We start from the raw sequence: 24,996 nt of genomic DNA, 5'->3' as shown, positions 1-24,996 counted from the left end.
CTTCTCTTGTCAATCCCACCCTCCCATCCATTATAAAGCACAGCTTCATAGTGTCTACCTTCAGACTCATATGTCAGCTAGTCAGGCATGAGCAGAAAGGTCCAGCGCGTTCACTCGGCCTGTTGGGTTCTGGTCTCTTAGGCAATGTGAAAGCAGAATTAGTCTCCTGAGCAGTGCTCTCTGGCTGTAGTCCATCCTGTTTGAAAATTAGAAGCAAGCTTGACTTCACTCCTAACAGCCTGTGGCATTCCATTTAAGAGTTTTTTTTTTCTTTCTTTCTTTTTCTTCTCTTCTGAAGTCCATGAGAGATAATTTACAGATCAGTGGGAAAATGCTGTGGTTCAACATTGGTGCAGATGATTTTCTTATGTTGTAGCTATGGTGTTCAAAAAGGGGATGCAGGTTTGAATCAGTTGCATATACAGCATGGAAGGCCCATTTCCAAGTTATTATTATTATTCATGTTTTCTCTTTTTAAGTCTCTTATGCTGGCCAGGGCTGCATTTATCTGATCAAAAATAGAATAAAACAGTAATATTATAAAATATTGTTACAATTTAAAATAACTATTTTCTGTTAATATGTAATTTTAACATGTGATTTATTCCTGTCATGGTAAAGCTGAATTGTCTGCAGTCATCACTCCAATCTTTAGTGTCACATGATTCTTCAAATTATGCTAATTTGGTGCTCAAGAAACAAGTTTAACTTTTTTCACCATTACAAATGTGATATTTCAATGTGACTATATTGGAATTACCTCTTTATCACAATTAATACATTTTTACAATTAATTGCAACTTTATTTTTCCATAATAGCCACTCTGCATCTTACAATTTCAAGTTTATTTAATGATTTTACACCTCACGATTGATTTCTCATTCTTAATGTTATCTGAAAATAACTAAATTCTTTATCTAATTTCAAATATTTAAAAAAGCTGTGGTAGTAGATACAGTACAACCTGCTTTCTTTTTTGTTGTGCAAGTGGATGTGGGCAATATTTAAAAAAAAAAAAAAGAAGGCATGGTGGAAAAAAATTCTACTAAAAATAGAACAGACATCTTCAGGCATCTTTTGCATTCCATTGTGACACACTAATCTTAATCTCGCCTACTATATAGGACGGATAGCATGCACATTGGGATCAGCCATATACTCTGTGTGGGTGTGCATGTATTTGTGTTTCCTCAAGCTCTCTTTGACATTTCAATTGTAAATGAAGCTCCAGGTCCTTGCGAACAGCTTGCTTCTGGTTACCTAGGTTACGGATGAAATACTGTGATATTGCCTCTGCTTGAACTCTTTGCGTGTGAAAAGGGCCAAATGCTGCAGTATTCGCTGCGTGCCAAACACTTCAGCGTAACCACCCCTCTCTGTAAAGAATTTTGTACAATTTGTGCTTTTGATACCCTGTGACAAAATTGTTACTTTGTTTTCTTCTTTTGAACCTGAAGGACCAGAAGAATCGCATTTACTCCACCGTGAAGTCAAAGTCTACTTCAGCCACAGTCAATAATCTGAAGCCAAGTACAGCGTACATCTTTCAGATCCGAGCATTCACCGCCGCGGGATACGGCACCTTCGGTCCCAGAGTAGAGGTCACCACCAAGGAAGAATCCACTGGATCTGGTGAGCAAATCAGTATGTGAAACAGCTATTTTAAGCTATTTTTTTAAATCTATTTTTTTGTTAATTGGCCCACTAGTTTATCTCTAGGTTAGTGAGGTTTTTCATTATGATCTATCCTATTACACTTAAAGGCAAGGTCCAGTTTCTTCCAGATAAAATCTCTGACCCAGACTATACCTAAGACATTGTGCTTTTTGTTCTGTTTCGGTTCCCGCTGCAGTTTGTCAATGAGCACAGTATTTTCAATTCGGAGAAACAAACCTAACGAGAAACAGTCCAACCTGAACGTGTCATTGTTTCAAATGCTGGCCACTGTATTACCATCTGGGACTGTTAAGCCCAATTTCAGAAACAGTAGAACCGTGCACTCAGCGAGAACCTAAAATAGAGCCAGCTCCTCCCTGCAGCAGGGAGAGGATGTAAGGTGGGGTTACAACCACCCCATGCCTTTTCAATGGAGCTTTGCTTTAAGCTATTCTGCTTCTCCTTTTGCTAAATAGTTAATTAGAGATGAACAAATATTGCAATTCTGAATGTAGTAAGCAGATAATTGTTTTCATGTTATCATATATGACTGATTTTAGCTGATTTTAAAACGTCAAGATTATTTTGTGTAAATGAATTCAAAATAGAACACTAAAAACCATGAAGCCCAACACATGAAATGCGATGTCAATTTTCTATTTACCTATCTTATAAATCGTTTTTACTTCAACAAGTGAATTTATGCATCCCAACTTAATTGTACAGTATGAAAATGGATATAAATTTTGAGATTTGCTACACATTCCATTCAATAGTATTATTAAATTGTTAGTGTTGTTAAAAAGTGACAAATTGAGTGTTAGATGACAGAAAAGGTAACCCAACTGAAAAAAATGGGGGAAATGAGCATGAAATATTAATACAAAATGATACATTTATAAAAATCTTGAATATTGGCTGTTGAGAACATCATGGTACCTATATGTTGTGAATTCCTGTATTTTATAAACAAACTTACAGTAGTAGATTTGACATCTTGTGTTGTTTATTTGTCTTTTAATTGCAGCTACAGTCATATCGAGTGAGCAGAATCCAGTCATCATCATTGCGGTGGTGGCGGTAGCCGGTACTATCATCCTGGTCTTCATGGTGTTTGGTTTCATCATAGGGAGAAGGTACGCTCTCGCGGCCCCCATTGACTCTCCGCTACTGTGAGTCTCATATGCTCTCTCAGTTTGCCTTTCTGTCCCTCAAAGGCCACCATAGCTGTGGAGTTCACACCCTCGCCCACTTGCGTGTGATCACACCCACCCACCATCATGTTGTACACTGTGGGAATGTGACCTCTGATACATTTCCCCCCTCACAAGCTCATGCTGCTAGCATACACCCAGAATTGGGGATTCACAACTGCAGACCCTCCCTTCTCAATATCACCTGTCCTGTTTGTCATGACTGAACCTAGAACACCAGTGTTTTTTTTCCATCTGAAGACTTCACTCATGGTGTTTGTCATATTACTGGAATAAACTAATTCTCATGAATCCTTCCCTAACACATATTGCTGTCCTGCATGTCCATCAACACTGAATGCTCTGAATGCTTTGGTGTTCCATATCAGTTAAATTCATTATGTTATTTCTAGAAATTCCAGAATGCAGATCACTTACTTATTCTTGATTTGTTTTTCCTAAATCTGTTCGTTCAAGCCATTCTGAAAGACAAATTGCCAGCACAAACACACACACACACACACACACACACACACACATCACACACACACACACACACACACAATCACACAATTAATCTAATTGATTAATTTATCTCCAACTTGGAACAGAACAGAACAGGAATTCATGGCATTTCTATTCCGTGTCAAGAAAAACATTCTGATTAACATTTTCCAATTTCACCATTTCTTCAGGTTGAGCCAACATGTATTGCCCTCCATAGTCCTATTATGTTTGAAATCGTATGTTTGAAATCACTGCAGGCCTTTAATTAGTTTCTTTTTGTTCCCTTTGTAGACACTGTGGCTACAGTAAGGCCGATCAGGAAGGGGACGAGGAGCTCTACTTTCAATGTGAGTGCCAGCTTTCATCAGCTCATTATACACACGCTCATCAGTGGTGCTCAGCCGAGCTCCTGGAGAACCGTCCTGCAGAGTTAGTTCCAACTCTAATCAAACACCTGAACCAGCTAATCAAGGTCTTCGGGCTCACGCTTGAAAATTACAGGCAGGTGTGTTAAAGCAGGACTGGAACTAAACTTTACAGGAGGGGAGGAGCAGGACTGAGCCATGCTGTACATCATTGATCATGTTCTGGTCACCTATTACAGCTGTGCCTTCTCATGAAATATCTAGAACCTTTCCTTTAAATCCTCATATACAGAGTTAATTTTTAGGTTAATGCTTTCAGCTAGCGATAAGAGTAGGGATGTACCAACATCGAAATTCTGGTCAATAATTCTTTTCATGTTATGCTCGATAATTGAAAAACGGCCTGTTGTTAATAGGGCTGAAACGATTAGTCGACATTATTGACAATGTTGAAAAGAAAAAAATTGTCTACAAAAATTTTCTGTTGTCGAGTAGTCGTTTGATCTCATATGACCTAATGTAAGAGCCTGCAATAACACGGTTTGACCAGTGTGGCGCTGTAGCACAAGACTGTAATTCAGCTCTCCTGATGCAAATCAAGAGAAACGCAGCCAAACCTGAGGCTGCTGAGCAGCATTTGGATGAATATGTAAATATATACTGCACGCTAACAAAATAAACACATCAAAAACTGACGGTAGTGAGAAAGCAGCAGTTTAAATGCATCTGAGTACAACGATGTGGATGTTTGCACGAGCTCTGCAGTTCAGTACTCCAGTAAAGTTCAGTCACGTCACGTCACGTCACGTTTATTTATATAGTACTTAATGCAATAGATAACCTTAAATCAAGCAGCGTTACAGTATTATTAAACATGAAAAAACTTTCAGTTTAGAATTACAGCTTGATTTTCTGTTATAAAGCAGCTGTCCAGTGTGGAGCTAGCAAATGATAAAATATTTTTTTTTATTAGTGGTGGGGGGGGGGGAAACATTTCATTAAATTTATAATTTGGTTTGCAGAGATCAAATTGTGAATATTAGTTTATCCCAAAATAAAATGTCTTATATCACCTAACCTTTATTTTATTTCTTATCCATATGACTTACAAAAAGATATTTTAGGGCAGAATGATGTGTCATTCAGCTACTTTTTCATATAGCTAATTAAATGGTGAATAAGAGAGTTGCTCCTGCCATCTCATTTTGTGTGCCAAAATATATTTATTTGTATAAATTAATTGTATAACCGTAATTACATACAATGACTTTCAAAAGCTGAAGTGATTACTGTAATTTATTTGTTAGAATATGTAAACTCAATATTTTAACTAATTGCAAAAGCTGAATATCAGTAAATGCCTACTGATCAGTCAGCGAAATAACTGATGATTTGTCGATTAATCATTCTAATAATTGTTAGATTAATCGATTATCAAAATAATAGTTTGTTGCAGCCCTAGTTTTTTATTTATAATAGTTTTAAGATTAATCGATTATCAAAATAATAGTTTGTTGCAGCCCTAAGTTCAAACAGCCCAGTTTATTCATATTTTCAGTTTTCATTTTTTGTTATTTTTTAGTAAATTGTAGTGCTTTTTTTAAATATTATTTATTGTCTTTTTTTTTGTTGTTGTTTGTTTCAGTTCTGTTTAAGTTTAATTTTTTTTTTTTTTAGTGCTTCAAGTTGCATTTCAGTTGGTTGCACCTTTGAATACTTAGAAGTTTTCAACTATGTATATAAATATAAATATAAATATAAATATAAATATAAATATAATATATAATTACATAATATATAGGTTTTGCACCATCCAGCTGACTTTTGCAGACAATTTTTGCTGACTTTTGACCGCTTCAGGGGTTTCTTAAAACTACTACAGATCAAACTTTTGCATTTTTATATCTCCACCCACAGACAGTTGGATAAACGCCAAACACCGCAGCCCTTTTTCTCTGCTTTCTCTAGTCACATAAACTTCGATTTCACAAATGTTTTTCTCCTGCATTGACAGCCAAGTGTTTATTATTTTATCCCTCTTTTCAGCTGTGAATTTTCTCTTAAGTAGCAGTATAATAAGTAGTATAATGAGCCTGATCTGTACTACTTTGTTAAAAAAAATACAAATAAAATAAAATTACACTAAAACCTATTGTTAGATGGACTTCTATTAAAGAGATGAGAAAGAGAATCCATTACACATTTTTTCCCCCTTAAAACCAGTGTTAAAATTTTGTCTAGGTCCACCAATAACTGTATGGACCTACAGCTGATGCTCTGAACTGTTACATAATCACTATATTAAAGAGATGAGAAGATTTTATTTGTCACATACACTATATTCTATACACTATACACTATATGCAATGTGAGTCAGGTCCGCTCCATGGACAGTGCAATTATTAAAGAATACAACACAGATGAAAATATACATAAATATAGCTATGAAAGAATGAAATAAAAGTAAACAATTAAAAATATAGAATAAAAATATAAAAATATATAAAGAGATGTATATACTGTAGAATTAAATATATAGTGGAAAATAATGTGCATGAAAGTAAAACTGTAGTCTTAAATAATAAGATACACTGGAATGTACAAGAGGCAAATGTGCAAACAGGTTGACACTTACAGTATGTCAATGTGAGGTGTAGTGAATGATGAATGTCTTACTGATAAAGTGAATATTAAATTATATACATGAATATTAATATAATCACTATAATACATGTCTAGCATCACCTGTGGTGTAAAGCTAGGCCATAATCCTACAGAAACATGCCCTCAACTCCCGATCTTCATCTAAAGAGAGCTTCCAGAGCTGTCAGTTTTAAGATATTCCTTTAGGTGGTTGACTTCTTTGGATTCTGAACCCTTGCACCCAGGCCTCTCGGCCAGTAAGATGTTTATTTCTCTCAGCAGTCCTTAATGAATCCCCTGGAGATATCACTGGCGACGGCCTCCTAGACTTGCTCTGCTAATGATCAGTGCTGTAGGCAAACTGCTGATTTGGAAACAAAGGTTCAAGGTGGCACAGCTTGCTTTTACAGGGGCAGCTCAACCTTAGTAGTGTTTCTTGCCCACACGCTAAGGCTTACAGCTTGCCATATTTCTCGCCGCTGCGCAGCCCTGCCAAAAACAGCACCAGACACTACAGACAACATCTGCTTATAAAGAGAACCTGCTCAGCTACGCAAAAGCACAATATGCTGGCTGGTTTGACAAAAGGCAGATAAGGCATGCACCATTCTCGTATGCCCAATTTGTTGCTCGTGTTGTGCGGGCAACAGTGATAAACACATTCTATCAGATTTACTGACAGCTTAGATGGACGAAGCAATTATAGCAAGCAAGAAGAAGGGAAATATCAGCTGTCGTTGCATATGACTGGAGCACCGTTTGCTTATGTCATCGTGTAGTCTGACACGGCCGTGAAGGAGCTGGGGGATATTAGGAAAAAGCTCTCTCCCTGTTTCCTCAGCATTGCTTTTGTTACAAATTAGTTATTTAAATTACTCGTTAGCAACAGTCCATTTTAGTCGTTTTCATCCCAGCGTGATGTAGCCTATTAGTTTTTGCATCTCATTAAATGGAGCTTAATGTTGAAGTTGACAGGTAGCAATGTATTTATAGGATTTGATTAGATTTAAAAAAATTGGTTGAACACATTAATTGGGCCTAAAGTGTTGCGTATGGATAAAAGAAAGTCAAATATTGCTAACTGGGCTTTTTAAATATATTTATATAACTAGTGTTTTATTAATAATTTTATTAAAATAATTATTAACATTGTTAATTTATTATTAACAATACAATTCATATGTATTACTAATTATTAACAATAATACAATTAATGATTTAGGTATTACTATGAATTATTAATTAATCAGTATTATTGTTATTCATAATAACAATTATTAATACAATCATAATAATAATGAATAATGTTAATTAATAATAATACTTAATTTTTTTTAATGTTGTTGATTTTAAATATTATATTTTATATTTTTTATTTTTTATTATTAACAATAATAATAGTTTTTACAATGAATAATTAATTCCATGAATGACATTAAAAAATACTCAATCTTAACATTGATAGCTGTTAATAGTATTAATGTGAAGAAGTAGAAGAATAGTCTAATTGTGTTTGTTTCATGGTCATACGCAGTGAAAATGTTCTTTCTCCTCGGCATTCAGACTAATAGTTCAGTCTTGTGAAACCCATTATCCAGTGAGTGACAGCTACGAATGTTGCTGCCATGCTGTACCACTAATACACCTTCGGCTCCATTGTGAGAAGGTTAACAAGAAAATGTAATAGCGCTTTCATGAAATATATGGGAAAAATAAAAGCATAGCTTTTATTATTTGATGAAAGAGACCTTTTGACATGCTATCTTCCATCACAGTGTGCTGTTTAGCCCACACCCCCATGTCTCTACCTTCCATTAATCGCATCATTCCATCAAGGGCTCTGTGTGTGTGAGTGTGGCATCCATATTTAATCGTAACAGTAATCCTCTTACCCTTCTACAGTTAAATTTCCAGGCACCAAAACATACATTGACCCTGAAACCTACGAAGACCCAAACAGGGCTGTCCATCAGTTCGCAAAGGAGCTGGATGCCTCTTGCATTAAGATTGAGAGGGTTATCGGCGCAGGTGAGCTCTTCCCTTGTCTTCTCCGCTGCCTCGCTTTAGTCACACACCTCTCTCATTTATCACAATGACAACCAAATATTTACACTCTCGATAGCGGCCGGAGCATCTCTCCAGCCCCTTGTTATTGATAGTGCTGCTGTAGGATTGGTTTATAATTAATATGTCTTCTCCTAAGGCCAGGATACTCATAAATGCATTGCCATTGATGTATTGCTGCCGCAACTCTTTGAGTTACAAACCGCATAAGTGTGTTAGAGTGTCCTCTATATAGCATATCCAATTATCTGCTCTCTTGGTTGCACTCCCCTGTGTACAGATGCATGGCATCATATAATGCTGAATCCTGCTGCTAGTGTGACTGATATGTATTAAGCAGCACAGGTATAGGTAACGGTGTCAAATGTGGCCCGGATCTCTGGAACTCAGCTTGCGGGTGGTTGTGTGCTTCACAGGAGAGTTTGGAGAGGTGTGCAGTGGACGACTGAAGCTGCCGGGAAAGAGGGATGTGTCGGTGGCCATAAAAACGCTGAAAGTAGGCTACACTGAAAAACAAAGGCGGGACTTCCTGTGCGAGGCCAGCATAATGGGCCAGTTTGATCACCCGAATGTGGTCCATCTGGAGGGTGTCGTCACCAGAGGTGGGCAATTCAACTTTTAGTGTACTTCAAATTTTAAAAGTATATTTTTTTTTAAAAACTGTACATGCAGATAAAATATTATTAATGAAATAAAAAGCCTCTTAAGTGTGTTTAAGTTCACTTCATGACCGTTTCTCGACATCCTTAAGTACACTTTTACAGTACACTTACAAGTACATTTTGTAATAATATCAAATTGAAAGTTTTACTGTAAAGCACAACAACAATGCTTTAAAATGCACTTTAAAGTACATTTATTTTGATTGTTGACAAACATACTAAAACAGATGTACAGCACTTTGTAATAAATTTGCACTGTAGTGTTATTTGGTATTATATTTAAAGTAAAATATTTTAGCGTACTAAACTGCAGCTTAATTACAAATGTCTAATCACAAATATATTTAAATACATGACACGCTATTTTATAACAGTTACATTAGTTACATTAAGTATATTTTAATTTACCATAAATGCTTGTCAGTACATTTTTAATTTTATTTGTAGTGTTATTGGATTTTTTATAAAAGATGCACTTAAATCCTAGTTTAAAAAAAGCACTGTAATGTTTAATGGATCAAATAATCACAGTAATGTTGATTACTTTTACCAATGCATTTAATATGAATTTAAAGTATAATTTTTCATTTAATTACATTTAGAGTGATTCATTGTCAGCAATATATGCTGAAGTGTATTCCTTTTTCACAAAGGTTGGTCAAGAAATGAATGGTTGGTTGCAAAATTAAATATCTAAACACACATCAAAAATGACAAGGCCAACTGTAGTCCGATGAATGACGTGATCTAAATCTGTTAATCTGACTTTGCAAAAACCAGACTGGTGCGATTTCAGTCAGACTAAAGTGTTTACGTGACATTTAAACAAGACAAATCATTGTTTCAGTCCGACTGAAACTGAACTTTTAAAGCATACTATTAATCTTCTAAACTTCTAAAAGAGAGTTATGACTTACCGTAAGCTCAGTTGTGAAGTCATATTGTTATGATTTGATCTTGTAATTTGGATAATATTATTTGTGGCTCAGGGTCGTTTATTATTATTTTTGGAGAGCGTACACTCTTTATAAAAAAGCCCCACCGACAGACTAAAGAGAATCCAGTGTTGTAGAATTTTCTGTGAATTGTTTCTCATTACTGCTTTTATACAGGTGTGTGTGTTGGCCGCACTTCACTTTAATGGAGTCTGTTCTTTGCTCTTTCAGGAAAACCAGTCATGATAGTAATTGAATACATGGAAAATGGCTCATTAGATGCATTCCTCAGGGTACGTATAAACCACCCTAGAAAATCTGGTCAGTGAATACAATATCTTGTCTGTTCTGTTCATTACACCCACTGCGATTTACCATTTCATTGCTCATTCTCATGCCGTGTTACTGTCAGCCCCCCCACGTGGTGGTTGGAGTGTGTGTCTGTTGTGTGCTGGTGATGGATAGACAACGTTTCTCTGTTTGTGCTTGCACAGAAACATGATGGGCAGTTCACTGTGATTCAGTTGGTGGGAATGCTGCGCGGCATCGCGGCCGGCATGAGATACCTCTCAGACATGGGCTACGTCCATCGCGATCTGGCGGCGCGAAACATCCTTGTCAACAGCAATCTCGTATGTAAAGTGTCTGACTTCGGCCTGTCCAGAGTGATTGACGACGATCCCGAAGCTGTCTACACAACGACGGTGAGTCAATTAAACCACTGTCTCATCGTACCTGCCTTGGAAGCCCACGGCGCTCTCAGAATAAACAAATCAATCCGTGCATCAGATAGGAGTACAAATATATATACTGTCTGTGCTGCATTGTGATGCTAGAATGTTACTGAACATCAATACAGTGCTCTCTAACTCTTCTCAGAAGTCAGAAGTCAGAAAAAGCTTTGTTACCAAGTATGTTTACACACACAAGGAATTTGAAGGATTTCTCTGGTTGACGGAGAGTGTAGTGATTGCGAATTTTACTCCACAGGGTGGAAAGATCCCAGTTCGGTGGACAGCAATGGAAGCCATCCAGTATCGAAAATTCACATCAGCTAGTGATGTATGGAGCTACGGGATTCTCATGTGGGAGGTCATGTCCTACGGGGAACGACCTTATTGGGACATGTCCAATCAAGATGTAAGTTTCTTTTTTTGTACAGATGAATGTTTTGTACATTCAAATCAAATGGTTTCTGAATAAAATATAACATAATATATAAAATATAATATAATAGAAATACATAGAAATTATATATAAAAATACATATTTAAAAATATATAAAAATTATACAATACAATAAAAATGTACTAACTCCATGTATTAGTTATTTATTTTTTATTTAATATAATTATTTTTAAATCATGCTTATATCAGTTCACTAAATCATCAGTAAACCAATCATCATCACAATATCAGTCTTCACTGCTCCAGTGCATCAAGGCATATGTTGGTTCTGTGATCATCTTGTTTTAAATTCCTTCTACATGAATTCATATTTTTTTAATGCAGCCATCATTCATATTTGATCAGTTTCAAATGTTTCTCATGCGGGTTAATTTAAAAAGTCGGAAACTTAAATTCTTTCCACGTCCTTTCAACTTCATCAAGGCACTTTTAGAAGAAAAGACAAGTCTCTTATTCGTTCAGCTTACTTTATAGTCTTGTAAAACCACAGCTTGCACCAAAAGGCCTGTTTTTACTCTGCGAACAGAATCTGTAGGTATTCAAGTATTAGGACAGTTAAGCACGTCTGACACTTTGAATTTTCTAGCTGGATATCAACACAGGTGTCAGCAGTGACCTTGTTTTAATGATACATTTTGAGGATAAAAAGGTTTAATGGATCTGCGGAAACGAATAGTGTTTTGCGTGTAGAATTCCTTTTTGTATTCTGCTACACTTTCAACCTTTATAATGAGAAATGATAATGCGAGCCAAATTCATCATTAGCAGAGTTCAGTCAATTCAATGATATCTGCTTAGCCATGCAAAACCTTCTGAGTGATCTCCCAAGCCCAGCCTTTCTGACGGGTCGAGCTTTTGTCTCAAAGAAATTGGGACAGCAAAGTGCCGTTCATCATTCTGATCACATGCGTGCATGGTTTTCAAGTTGAAGCGGATTGAAATTCAGATATGGTCACGGCTAACGAGATGTATGAGGGGAAGTGTTGTTAATCTGCCGCTGTATGTAGGCACTTGTCTTGTGTACGCTGCACTGTTAGGCAGATTCTTTGTCAAAATTACACAAGCTTGAACATCCTCAGAGAAGGTAAACAACCTTTATCAGTGAGACTAATGATGACTTATAATTCTCTGCTCACTAGTGAACGTTAGCTCTCCATGGTAGTGACTAGCTTGTATCAATCTTTAATGTTATTATTTTTGTTGCGTTCAAACATTTGCATCGGTGGAGTCTTGATACTTGTCAGGCTTCAACGTCAGATGTTTTTATACCCTTTTGAGGGGGAGGCGAAAAACTCCTTGAGGGCTGCTAAAAAAGAAGGAAATATTTACATTTCTTCAACTCTTTCTGTTTTGACACTTTTCTTTCCGTAGCTCGAGTCTTGTTTGGAGAGACATGACAAGAATAGCAGATGAGGATTTGGGGAAAATAACAGTCTGCTTCTACTATTCCTTGGGAGTAGACGAAGGGGAAAATCATAGATCTGGACAAGCCTTTTCTCTGTTTAGTTTAGTCAACTCAGATATAAGTAATCCTATCAGTTTAGCTGCTAGTTGTCCATTCACATTTCTGAAAGTCTCTTTTGCTCATTATAGCTGCATTTGTTTTTATTAAAATACAGTAAAACCGATAATATTGTGGAATACAACAATTTAAATTGTTTTCCATTTTAAAATGTAATTTATTCCTGTGATGGCAAAGTTGAATTGTCAGTAGCCATTACACTAGTCTTCGGTGTCACATAATCCTTCAGAAATCATTCTAATATTATCAATGTTGAAAACAATTGTGCTGCTTAATATTTAGATTTTTTTTTCTCCAGGATACACTGTATAAATTTCAAAAGAACAGCATTTATTTGAAATAGATTTTTTTAGAGCATGTCACTTTTGAATTTAATGCATCCTTACTGAAAAAAAGAATTGATGTCTTTAAAAAAAATTAACACCAAACTTTTGAATGGTACTGTATATTTAGTGTAAACATAACTCTTAGGCCCAGCATGCTGAGTGAGTAAGAGAACATGTAGTTTTATTGTTTTATGGTCCCTTTACATTCATAAACTCCAACATGTGGAGCTAGTAATCTGCACAGACACCCAAGTGACAATGCGTTCATCTTTGGTTTTAACCGTAACCCTGTTAGCTAGTTAATTACATAGACTCATGATAGTATGCCAGTCACAAGCAGCTGTTGAGCAGACGGCTTTTAGTGCACTTGCTTCATTCACATCCAGTTTTGGCAGTGCCCTTTTTTATTGCACTCGGGCTCCCTCTAATAACCAGTGCAAGAATAATCACATCTGGTTAGCCTACTTTTCCTCTTTTGTAGTTTGTAATACTGGAGGTAAACCACAACAGATTTATCCAGCAAAGCTGCTGCTTACAGAGTCCTGATTAAAGGATGAGCAAATGGAGAGCTGGAGTTGCAGGCAGGGCTTTGTGTGCATTTCGTTCTGGATGCTAATGGCTAAGCTACTTGTTTTTCCGTTGCCTTTTTGTATCTCTGTCTCTAAACCTGTTGGTTTCCTTTCAAGCCTTTTCTAATTTTCCATCTCTGCCTCTGATCTTGCAGGTCATAAAGGCTATCGAGGAGGGATATCGTCTTCCCGCCCCCATGGACTGCCCTCCTGGCCTCCATCAGCTCATGTTGGACTGCTGGCAGAAAGACAGAGCAGACCGACCCAAATTCGATCAGATCGTCGGCATCCTGGACAAAATGATCCGAAATCCTAACACCTTAAAAACACCAATGGGAACATGTACGAGGTGAGGACGCCCATTCAGATTTTTTTTTTTTTACTGCCCGCCGTTATCCATCTCTGCTCAAGGAAAATGATGCTGTTCACAGACCAGCTTTGCTTTTACGACGCATGAAAGTTGCTTGTTATGTTTTATACTCCTGCACCTCCCTGCAGTTTCTTTGAGCCCTTTTATAGGTTCACGAGTAAATTTGTGAACAATTCTATCTGTCCGGCATTTGATTTATCTGCTAGGGTTTACTGATGAAAAATAAATCCCGGGGAATCAATAAAGTGAAACAGCCTCCATGCCTTCATGTTCGATAACAAGGACTTTAAATCAATTGTCATAATGAGTGTTTGAGACTTTAAAGCCTTGTGGGAACTCCAGTCCCCAGTGTGGTATTAGACAGAGGAAGTGTGTTTACAGTCATAACTGGATCTGTGTCTCACACTGAAGATATGACTTTTAAAACTTTGGAAAGCCCTTGGTCCACCTAACCATCTTTCACAAGTAATGCAAAGCAACAGTTCGCTAAATCACTATAAATACAATAAACCATGTGTCTTTGTCTGGAATGTTAGTTAGGGTTGGCACAAAACCAATATCAGTGAGATTTCAATATTCTCAGTTTCAATACTGCTACAAGAATATTATGCTATTGAAAACCTCTTATTTAAAATGTTTATTAATTTAACAAATTAAACTATAACAATGTCATGTAGCCTGCAAATATTTCTCAATTAAGTAAAGATTCCAGTTTTTCAGCTTAAAGTTGTTAATGTAATTGAATTAGACACTATTTACAAACAGTATAACAGATAAAAATGAAGGATGCAGAGCAATGTTTTATTATTATTATTATTATTATTATTATTATTATTTAATAACAGCTGTATCAACTATTAAAAAATATTAATAAAAACAAAATAAACAATTAAACACAAAAGTAATCAAATCTATATAAAACTATTGACATTATTGGCATGGACTATACTGCATTCTTCTACAATATAATACATTGGCCAAGGCATGAAATTAAAATTAGCTGGGCAGGATAAGATAGATAGATAGATAGATAGATAGATAGATAGATAGATAGATAGATAGATAGATAGATAGATAGATAGATAGATAGATAGATAGACAGACAGACAGACAGACAGACAGACAGATACATACATACATACATACATATATACTTTTGCCATAAAAGGTCAACTGAGGACAGTATCATATACCAGTACCTAAAAATAATGGTTCTGTGCCTACATAACATTCATATTTGTCTCTTCCTTTTCCTTAGACCCATAAGCCCACTGCTTGACCAGAACACTCCAGATTTCAACTCTTTCCGATTGGTCAGTGAGTGGTTGGAAGCCATCAAGATGGAGAGATACGTGGACAGCTTCACAGCTGCGGGCTACAGCTCGCTCGAATCTGTCGCTAGAATGACTATCGAGTAAGAGCGCTTTGCTATGATCTTTCTTGCACACTGCCACACTCTATAGAAATGCATGATCTTTCTAGGAGTAATTTCTGCCCTCAGCTCTCATTCACAATACGATCCAGACATTGCGCTGCATTTTAATCAGATCTCTTTGACTTATACTCAGACTCATCGTGTTGTGTTTAATATGGCCTTTTCTCAGTTTCCTTTTGCCTAGGTAATGAAATACCTCTCAGGCGTTTCATGCTCCATTGCTGTGATTTATGAACGTTGTGTTTCTGCTTTAGGGATGTAATGAGTTTGGGAATCTCCTTGGTGGGCCATCAGAAGAAGATCATGAGCAGTATACAGACTATGAGAGCCCAGATGCTACATCTTCACGGGACGGGCGTTCAAGTGTGATGGGCGTCTGCAGCGCTCCCCGAACAGATGAACCAGAACTCTCCAGCACAGCACCGCAAAGTGTGTGACACAGCAAAATAAAACAAAACAAAAACAACAAAAACTCAACGACAAAGAAAAAAAAAACATTCTGTTTTTAACCTCCAAGAACTGACAGAACAGAATAATTCCTTTGTTATTTTCGGCGAAGGATTTTGGCGAAGGTGCTGGAAACCAAGAGATGGAGAGACATGAAAAATGCAAACAGGCAAGAGGGAGAGAGAGGGAGAGAATCTTAAACAGACAGTGACTTCAGGATGCTCTAAAGAACTCATCGCGTGATTGAGATGGAGCATTCTAGAGGATTTTTATGCTTTGTATGGACTGTCTTTATCGTCACAAAAAGTTGATTTGCTCATAGTTGCTATAAAGTTCACTGATTCCTTTTTTAAATCAAGGGTGAATACAAAAATAAGCAAATCCAGTTCATAAGGAGTGAATTTGCTATGAGTTCATTTGCTTTGGTTTGTAATATCCACACTAAGGCAGTGTGGGACGTTACTCTTCTGCTCGATTGATTTGTGTTAGCTTGTTTTCTCGGATTGTGTTACGGAACTGACAACAGGGTAAAATGTCTCATCTGGAGAGAAAGAGACAGAACCAGAGGCTGAAAGTCGACAGAGGAGGTTTGTCTTCTCCAGCCAGCACTATCTACATGAAGCTCTCTCCAGACTGAAGCATTGGCAGAGAGTCAGGCCGACCTGGTCTTTTATATCGAGCAGAAATATCCCACTGCTCGGTCACGTCAAGCTCCTGAGAGTGGCTGGTTGTGTTTAAGAACAGCCTGAGCAGATGGTTAGGTATATTTTATGATCCTACATGACAATTCAGATGTGAATTAGTACAAAGAGAATTGGTAACCACTTCAGGTGGAGTGTTTTTTTTTTTTATGTAAGAACTATTACGGTGGCAATATTCTTTATATTTACCACATGAATGGATTTATCAGTGCTGTTGTTGAATGTGTACTTTTTATTACTGATATTACTTACCATAAATACGTTTCCATAAAGAATGGAAAAATGAAAAAAAAAAAAAAAAAAGGTTAGGCTATTTTGATTTAATTGTTTAAGCAACAGTTACATTTTTGTTCAGTATCAGTTGGTTTCCTAGCAGGTGACTGACTTTAAAATCATACAATGTTGTGGTGTAAAGGAGTAATACTGCCTTAAAACAAGTCAACTATTGCTCTTATTTTTAGGTACTTAGATTCTTTGTGAGATCACAGCTAAGTTGGGAAGAGACTGACTAATATGAGCAATAATTTGAGGTGCTGTATAGACTTTTACTCACGTACTGCTTGGAAATCAGCAGCAGTGCTGTGAAATTTGATCAAAGAGAGTTGGTGAATTTATATACAAGGATCTCTTCACCCAGACTGCGATGTTTCAGTGTGTTTCTTCCACCCTTTTGTTGTGCTGAGCTCAAAGATGAGGTTTACACTGAAGTATTAGTGCCATAACAGCCTTCCACTCTCAACTGAATGTTTCATTGACAATTAAATGTTACGCATTTTAGTGTTAAGTACTTTGAGGAGTGCTGTAGACCCTTTTAGACTTGCTTTACTGGGCTGCCACAAAACTCTACCATTTACAGTTTTGTTTTATTTACTACAAAACCTTAATGTGACACATTTTAAACCCACACAACACGTTTTTCATTATTTTGGGGAACCAATGCCATGTTAACCTCAACAGCCGTGCCAACACGTGGCATTTTTCTTTATTAGAAAGAAAGCGAAAGTGGAGCCGTTGGAGCGCAGCATCACTGGAGGATTTAGCTAAACGTTTGGTGCTTCAAAAAAGCCATCATTTACGATGCCGTCTCCATTGTGAACCCAGCTGGTTTGTGTGTGCGTCTCATCCGGATCATATCGTACCCTGGTTAGAGGCCCATCTCTGCTCCACTATCCTTCCATCTCGCTAACCTCAGCATTGAGCCCACGCCAGGCCTTTGAATTGAATGCGAGCGGAAAGGCTCTCGGTCAGCACAAACCTCCCGAGCTTCGTAACTGCAGCCACTCAGATCAGCCTCCCGGCACGCTCTGATCTCACACTCCGGCCTCCTGGGGGCCCCTCGCAGGCCCTTACCCTCTCCGTTCAGATCCGGGGCCCCTGTAGAGACAGCAATTTGAGCCAATTTGAGATTAACGCCTGGATTCAATCAATCCCACATTGAGGCCACCGTACGGGTCAATGACAAATCTGACAATTTTTCTGCTTTGTGCCGTTTCTAACTTTTCTGGTTTGATATAGCGAAGTTTTCAGTCAAGACAGTTTGTGCTGTGGATTGATTGAGTTCACGGTGCAGCAGGGTATTAAAGACTTCTCGAAAGATGCCAGAGAGCCCACCTAGACAAAAAGTGAAGTGGAATATTCCAAAGAGTTCAGCACTGTTGATTGTGTCAGAGTAATCACAAACCAGAGGACAATTTGTATATGTTTTAGCTGTAAAACTTGTATATTTTATTTATAATTCTCATTTCTTTATTTTTCACTTAAGTACTCTGTAGTGAGCTCATTGAAAATGCACTATATTTTTCTATCTCACATGCAGCTGATTCTCGTCACCCTCACTCTTTCAGTTGTACATAATTTCTCATTTAGGACCAAAGAGAGCTAATAGGTTTCCATTTTAGAAGAGTTTGTTGTTTTTTGTTTTTTTTGTCTTTTAGGTTGGAAAAATGTACAGTACAAAGGAATTGTCAATTTATTATTTATTTTTCTGTGACAAGAGTATGGAGAGTATTCATTGGTCAAAAAAAGTATTTTCCTCAGTTGAGAAACTGTATGGTCATTTACCTAGATGATTTCTTGTTACATAGACCTTTTTTTTTTTTTTTTTTTTTTGCTTTTGCTTTGTAACCTTTGTAATAGACTGTACATATATTTTTGGAAATATAATGCAATCTTTATAGCGGTGTCTGTGCCTTCAATTTCTGTTTCTCCATGATGAGCCTGGGCTCTATGATTTACAGGGTTATGCGCCATTCAGAACTGAATTCAAATTCAATTCAATTTTACACATTATTATTAACACATGTAATTAACATACTTTAAATGACAACATCTGTCATGAAATGACCATAAATGTTGATTCTGCTTTTTTCTAACATATTTCTGAACTTTCTTGATATATACATTCTTGGATTAAGGTAGCAAGCCAGATACTATAATAGCATTTTGAATTTGAATGTGAAGTAGTAGAATTAACATTTCTATAATTTTTTTTATGAAGATTTCAACTCTATATCTAATATATTTAAGATCATATTTATAGCCAGGCTGGATTTGCAATTCAGTAAATCCCTCTTATTTCATTTCAAATGAGCTTCCTGATCGGCGTAGCCAATTCAGTTCAAGTTTACACATGAAAGTGAGATTCTTCAATTCTGAATTTTGCACATCCCAAATTTTCGATGATTTAAATGTTGCATTGTAACTCATGTATTTTTTATGTGATTCACCAAACAAACAGGGAGAAAGAGCTAATGGGACCCTTGAGAATTGTTTGGACCCCCGCTAAAGCGCTATGACTTTAATATTAACATTATGCTATGACAAGACAGAGCGTGAGAGGAAGAGAGGGTGGGAGATTTGTTTGATGACCCTGCTCATGACAGGATCTTGGATAGTGTCATTAAAAAGACATTACCCAAAGCCTCCAACATGGGAAAGTTAAGCCATGGCCCCTTTGGGAGTTAAACAAAGAGGCCCTAATGGTTTTATGAAGATTATATCTCTGCAGATACTCTGATATTTATTTTATTAACTCGAGGGGAATCTTAACCTCATCGTTTCTCAAAAGCTGTATACAAAAGACTTTGGCAGAAGTTGATAGGCTCTGGACAAGCGGGGCCATTTCTCTGATGACAGAACATCCCTAATCCCTGCTAAACAATTACCAAGCTGTTGTGCTTTTTTGATGGAAACACAACAATGCAGCTGATTCCATGACATTTACAGTTTAGTGTTTGTTCATTTGAGATTATACTTCCTAAGAACTAAATGAAAGGGGTCAAGAAGAATGCTAGCATTGCGAAAGATTTAGGGAGGAAAAATAGTTGCACAATAAGATCAAGCTTCAATAATCCTGCAATTTACATTTAATAAAACCCTTGATAATGAAATAATTCCTCAAGATAAAACAGCTTGGTAAATACTGAGAAAAGGAATCTCTCTCCATCATCCCCCCCACTTAATGAAGGATTATGACCCGCTGGTTTAGATGACTAATGTACACATCGATCTGTTCATTAAGCTATTCGAAGAACTCTGTAGTGGTCAATATCAAGTACCCTATAAACTTTATAAATTTGCATGTAATGAAAAACTAGATTTGCTGAATCTCATTAGAATATTTTTGATAGGAAGTTGATTGAAAGCCAAATCGAGATGTTGCCCAGCTGTTGTTTTAAGCCAGATGTTGTTTGTGTGTTCTGTCAAATTTCAAGTACTCCAAAGTGCACTACAGTCTGTCTCAAGTTTCTTTGTCCTTTACACTAATAGACTGTGTTTGCACAGTTTGACTAGACGTTAATGCAGCTCTGTAAAGTCATCCAGAGTTTCAAACAACAGAATTAGCAGGATTAAACTGATCAAAAGTGACAGAAAACACACACACACACACACACAAAAATGATCAAAAGTGAAAGAAAACACACATATATATATATATATATATATATATATATATATATATATATATATATATATGGTAATGTTACAAAAGAGTTCTCTATCAAGTAAATGTTGCTCTTTTGAACTTTCGATTCATCAAAGAATCCTGAATAAACTGTATCACAAAAATATTAAACAGCACAACTGTTGTTAACATTGATACTGTAATAATAAAAATGAGTGTTTCTTGAGCAGCAAATCAGCATCTTAGGATGACTTCTAAAGGGTCATGTGACACTGAAGACTGAATTAATAGCTGCTTTGCCATCACAGAAATAAATAAAAAAAAACATTAAAATAGAGAACTGTTTTTTGTTGTTGTTGTTGTTGTTGTAATATTTCAAAATACAGTTATGGTTTTACTGTATTTTTGATAAATGCAAATAAGTCCAGCCTCAGTGAGCATGAGACCTCTTAAAAAAAAAAAAAAAACCTGAAAAAAAAATACTTTTTAATTTCTACTTTAATATTATTTAAAATGACAAAATCTAATTATAATTGTTAAACATAACATGATATAAATATACCAATTTATGAATAAATACATTTTGACTTATAAATACATGAATTAACAGAAAATTTTTAAATAATACCTTTTAAAGTTCAGATTAAGACTGCTGTGTTAGTCCTTGTACTCTTTTGCTCCTGCCATCATGTTGATAGACAAATTTGCCAGGTGTCATTTCCAACCTTCACTAATTGATGTACTTTAGTAGGGATTGAACACTGATCCGTGCCATATTCCCTCACACTCATCAAACACCTCACACAGATCTTCCACAGATTGTCCATTAAGAACGTAGCCTGTGAGTTTCTGTATACAGTATGTGACATCTGAGTGTCCTCGCATATATATAAAGGTGAGAAAGTGAGGGGAAAGATTAGACACTGCCCACTGTGCTTGAGTGCATATGTGGAGTTATGTGTGTGTTTGACATTAATGAACGAGGGAGCTGTCATATAGCGTTCATTCTGTCAGGTGTACAAGCTCTACATGACTTGAACGCATTCAGATGTCAGCTTTCACTAATGAAAACAGCTCAGCGTGAAACCTGCTCAAAGTTTCCCAAGAGATTTAATCCAGCTCACTCTACAACACAACACTAAGACATTGAAAGTTAGAATAAACTGTACTAAAGGCAGTTGATTAGCAGTCATTCTGTTTCATTAAAGGAATATTCTGGGTTCAGTACAAGCTGAGGTCAGTCCTTTATGCATGATGTTGAATAGCACAATAACTAATTTCCAATTGTCCCTCATTGTCAAAAATAAATAAATAAATAAATAATAATAGGCCAAACTATTAATGTTAAAATACTCACCGTTTCAATAGTACAGCCTGAGGTTATTAACATTAACATTTACAAAATAATAATAATAATAAAATAACTGAAATACTACTACTACTGCTAATAATAATATATTTAAAAATAATAACAATAATAAAAATGATATACCAAAATTACTAAAACTAAAATATAATGTAATACATAAATTCATACAAAAATAAAAGTTGTCAATGATTTTATTTTTATATGAACTTGCCAATGATATTAAAATAACACTAGCATAGCAACAAAACATTAAAAGAAAGAAAGAATGAAAGAAAAAGAGAAAGAAAGAAAGAAAGAAAGAAAGAAAGAAAGAAAGAAATGTGTTAACATGATTTTAGTCAGTAAAAAATATATATATATTGGTAACTTTCCTTATGTGAAGTTATATCTAATTTTACACGTTTTTTTTTTTTTCACATTACAATGCCATAAGCTCTAAAATGTTTCTAAAAATGATTATTTAATTAGCTTTACAGCTCAAATAATACTCAAGTTTTAACAAAGATTAATAGTTTTTTTTAAATTATTTATTATTATTTATTTTTTATTATTATATGCTTACATTTCTGTTTTTAAAGAAAACAAAGTATGAGTTTATTTATTTTATTTATTAGCGGTAATCAACATTATAATGCCTTTAACTGAGCTTAGCTTGTACTTAGCCCAGAATATTCTTTTACAGTAATGGTACTGCCAGCACATGCAGCTACACTAACACATTCTGATATATGTGTGCATCTATTGTGCATGTGTGTGTGTTGTCCATTCTTCCTTTATTATTATTATTTTTTTTTTTTCCTTTTTTAATATACTCATTCCTTGCTGGTTATACAATACCCATGGGAACGTGATGTACCGTATAATTGGAAAGGTGCAGAAAAGTTTCTGGGTAGTAATTACCATCCCCTGCACTGTGATGCAATAATGATAGCTGAGCGCTTTCTTTGCCAGGGGATCCAGCGCGCCTGTTATAATAACATTAATAATCAGCCATTCTTATCAACATGCTGAATGGAGACATCTTTCCCCCTCGGTCACACGCTGACCGATGGCACTAGGCTCAAGATCACCGGTATCTCCATTTCCAATGCAAACATATTGTGGAATTCAAAGTCAATATTATGGCTTTTGCTCTTTTATATATCAGGTTTAGTGGTGAATGGAGAGTGATAGTGTGACTGGACTCTGGGATATTGTATTGTTTATTAAAAGCCTTTCAGATGCTCTTTATCATATCCCTGCTACACCTAAAGGCAATTTCAGTCTGAGCGCTTTGACTGCCATGGATCTGAACATTTCCTTTTTTTTTTATTTTACGGCCGGGCTCATGGCACCTTATGGCATTAAGTATTTAAAGGAGCCAGTAAAATATGTCCCCTCTCAGCCATCCTCTCCCATCTCCTGAGCAGATGATCAATTTCACAGGCTGGCTGATGCCTCCTCTGATGGATCTGGCAGACATTATGGTTTCCTCAAAGGCATGCGGGAGCAGGATGAGTAATAGGGTGCAGCTATTAGCTGGCCTGTGGCATGGACAGCTCATATTTGGAAGGACAGAGATTTCATTTATGATGACGAAATGACTGCAGGTGCGGATAGAGCTCAAAATGACGGCGGCGACCACGGCGTTTACAGCATCTGAGGCCTGAAGAAATTTCAAAGGTCAGCAAGATAAATGGATTAGCACTGTATTTCCAGAACAGAGAAACAAAACAGACCCTTATGAATTTTAGACTGGTTTTAATTTGAAAATATTGCATTATTTTCGTCCTTGCCTTTATATTGTGAACGATTGTTATTGTGTGACTGTGTCAGGTTAACCAATTAAAAAAGAAAAAGTTGTAAGAAACATATTATCATTATTATTTTATTTGTTTGTTACAACTTCTACTGTTATATGAGGAGACTGGTGTCCAATGTAATTTAATATAAATATAAAAAGGCTTTACAAATAAATATATAGATAGTACTGACTATTTCATTTTATAATAATAATAATAATAGTAATAAATTTAATATTTAGTAAAATAAATGTAATTATTATTATTATTATTAGAAGAAGAAGAAGAAGAAGAATGTAAGTTTCCTTTGCATTTATTTTGAAATAATTTAATAACATGAGGGTGCACAGGCCACATCGATGGGTATGACATAATATTTAAGTATTCGTAAATAAGTTTGACCACAATACATAAAAGCACAAAACTCATTTTAGTTTCAATTGAATTTACAGTGTTTAAATGAAAAGGGAGTCTAGCAGGTTGAGTGCTGGATTTGCGTGGGCTCTTCTGGATGCAGAGGGTCAGAGATGGAGGCTCAGCCTCAGACTTCACCGCACAGTCATGCAAAGCATGACATACTCAACAGATGGGAGAATAGCCCATTGTGGATAAGGCTTTGGGAGAGATGTGTGACAGCATTGTGACACCATTATCAGTTCATCTTGCAAAAGATGTGGGATATTACTAATAAAAATAGGCACAACAGAGAATCCCAGAGGCTTTGATGGTCTGGGATACTAGATGAATGAAGAAAATCTGACAGTCTGATCACAGAAGTGCACTTTTTATACTTTGACTAAGGTAGATAGACAGAAAGACAAATAAATCAATACATAAAAATTCACATTTCAACAGTAAAGGTTTCATGCATTCTGATGTGTTTAGGCTTTTAATGGTTGACATACTCAGTATCTGACCCCAACAGTTTGACCAATCACTTGTTACCATGCTAATTATTCACAAAGCACATTTTTGCAATCAATTCTTTGATCTTATATCTTGCACTTGGCAAACGTTCTTCTTGAATTTCACCATACCGCCATGTGAAGTTTAGCTATGGATGAAAGCCCAAACTGAGGAGTTTCATTCCTCTGAATAGCGCTGAGAAAGACATCTGGTACACCGACGCTGAACTGTTTGACAATTTTGTATTGCTATTCCTATCCCTATGCAATTTGCCTTGTTTTACTCATCTCAGTAATTACACATTGCTCGAAAAACCACATGACAATCAGCCTGAATGAGTAACATGGAGGAAAACAGACATAAGTTAGATCTGCTGAATGTGTAATGATTTATCTGCACAGCAGCAGTAGAGGCAGAGGTGCTAACAGATGTTTGGCTGATGCTCTGGACCG

The 24,996-nt window shown here is 36.2% G+C and overlaps 2 protein-coding genes across 2 annotated transcripts in view; both read left to right on the top strand.

The window, feature by feature from the left end:
* Positions 1 to 1,594, top strand: part of LOC109080795 (ephrin type-A receptor 7-like) — a 57,568-nt gene extending 55,974 nt beyond the window's left edge. Inside the window, exon 7 of the mRNA XM_042755892.1 lies at positions 1,459 to 1,594. The gene's annotated coding sequence lies outside the window, so the exon portion shown is untranslated. The remainder of the gene's footprint in view (positions 1 to 1,458) is intronic.
* LOC122144713 (ephrin type-A receptor 7-like) lies at positions 379 to 18,760 on the top strand. The gene is made up of 12 exons (XM_042755852.1): positions 379 to 402; positions 1,459 to 1,633; positions 2,685 to 2,793; positions 3,649 to 3,704; positions 8,280 to 8,393; positions 8,846 to 9,031; positions 10,258 to 10,319; positions 10,521 to 10,730; positions 11,017 to 11,166; positions 13,787 to 13,980; positions 15,260 to 15,415; positions 15,691 to 18,760. The coding sequence occupies exons 1-12, from the start codon at positions 379 to 381 to the stop codon at positions 15,803 to 15,805; spliced, it is 1,551 nt and encodes a 516-aa protein (XP_042611786.1). The 3' UTR covers positions 15,806 to 18,760.
* The last annotated feature ends 6,236 nt before the right edge of the window (positions 18,761 to 24,996 follow it).

This window comes from Cyprinus carpio, unplaced genomic scaffold, assembly GCF_018340385.1.
Source record: "Cyprinus carpio isolate SPL01 unplaced genomic scaffold, ASM1834038v1 S000006753, whole genome shotgun sequence".
Classification (NCBI taxonomy): domain Eukaryota; kingdom Metazoa; phylum Chordata; class Actinopteri; order Cypriniformes; family Cyprinidae; genus Cyprinus; species Cyprinus carpio.
The sequence above is the reverse complement of the archived record's forward strand: the minus strand, read 5'-3'. Positions and strand labels throughout refer to the sequence as shown.

Excerpts from the sequence above, each read along its gene's own strand:
- LOC122144713 (XM_042755852.1), top strand. The coding sequence starts at position 379 with ATGGTGTTCAAAAAGGGGATGCAG. Across the intron at positions 10,320-10,520 it reads CATTAGATGCATTCCTCAGG|AAACATGATGGGCAGTTCAC; the intron begins GTACGTATAAAC and ends GTGCTTGCACAG. Across the intron at positions 13,981-15,259 it reads CCAATGGGAACATGTACGAG|ACCCATAAGCCCACTGCTTG; the intron begins GTGAGGACGCCC and ends CCTTTTCCTTAG.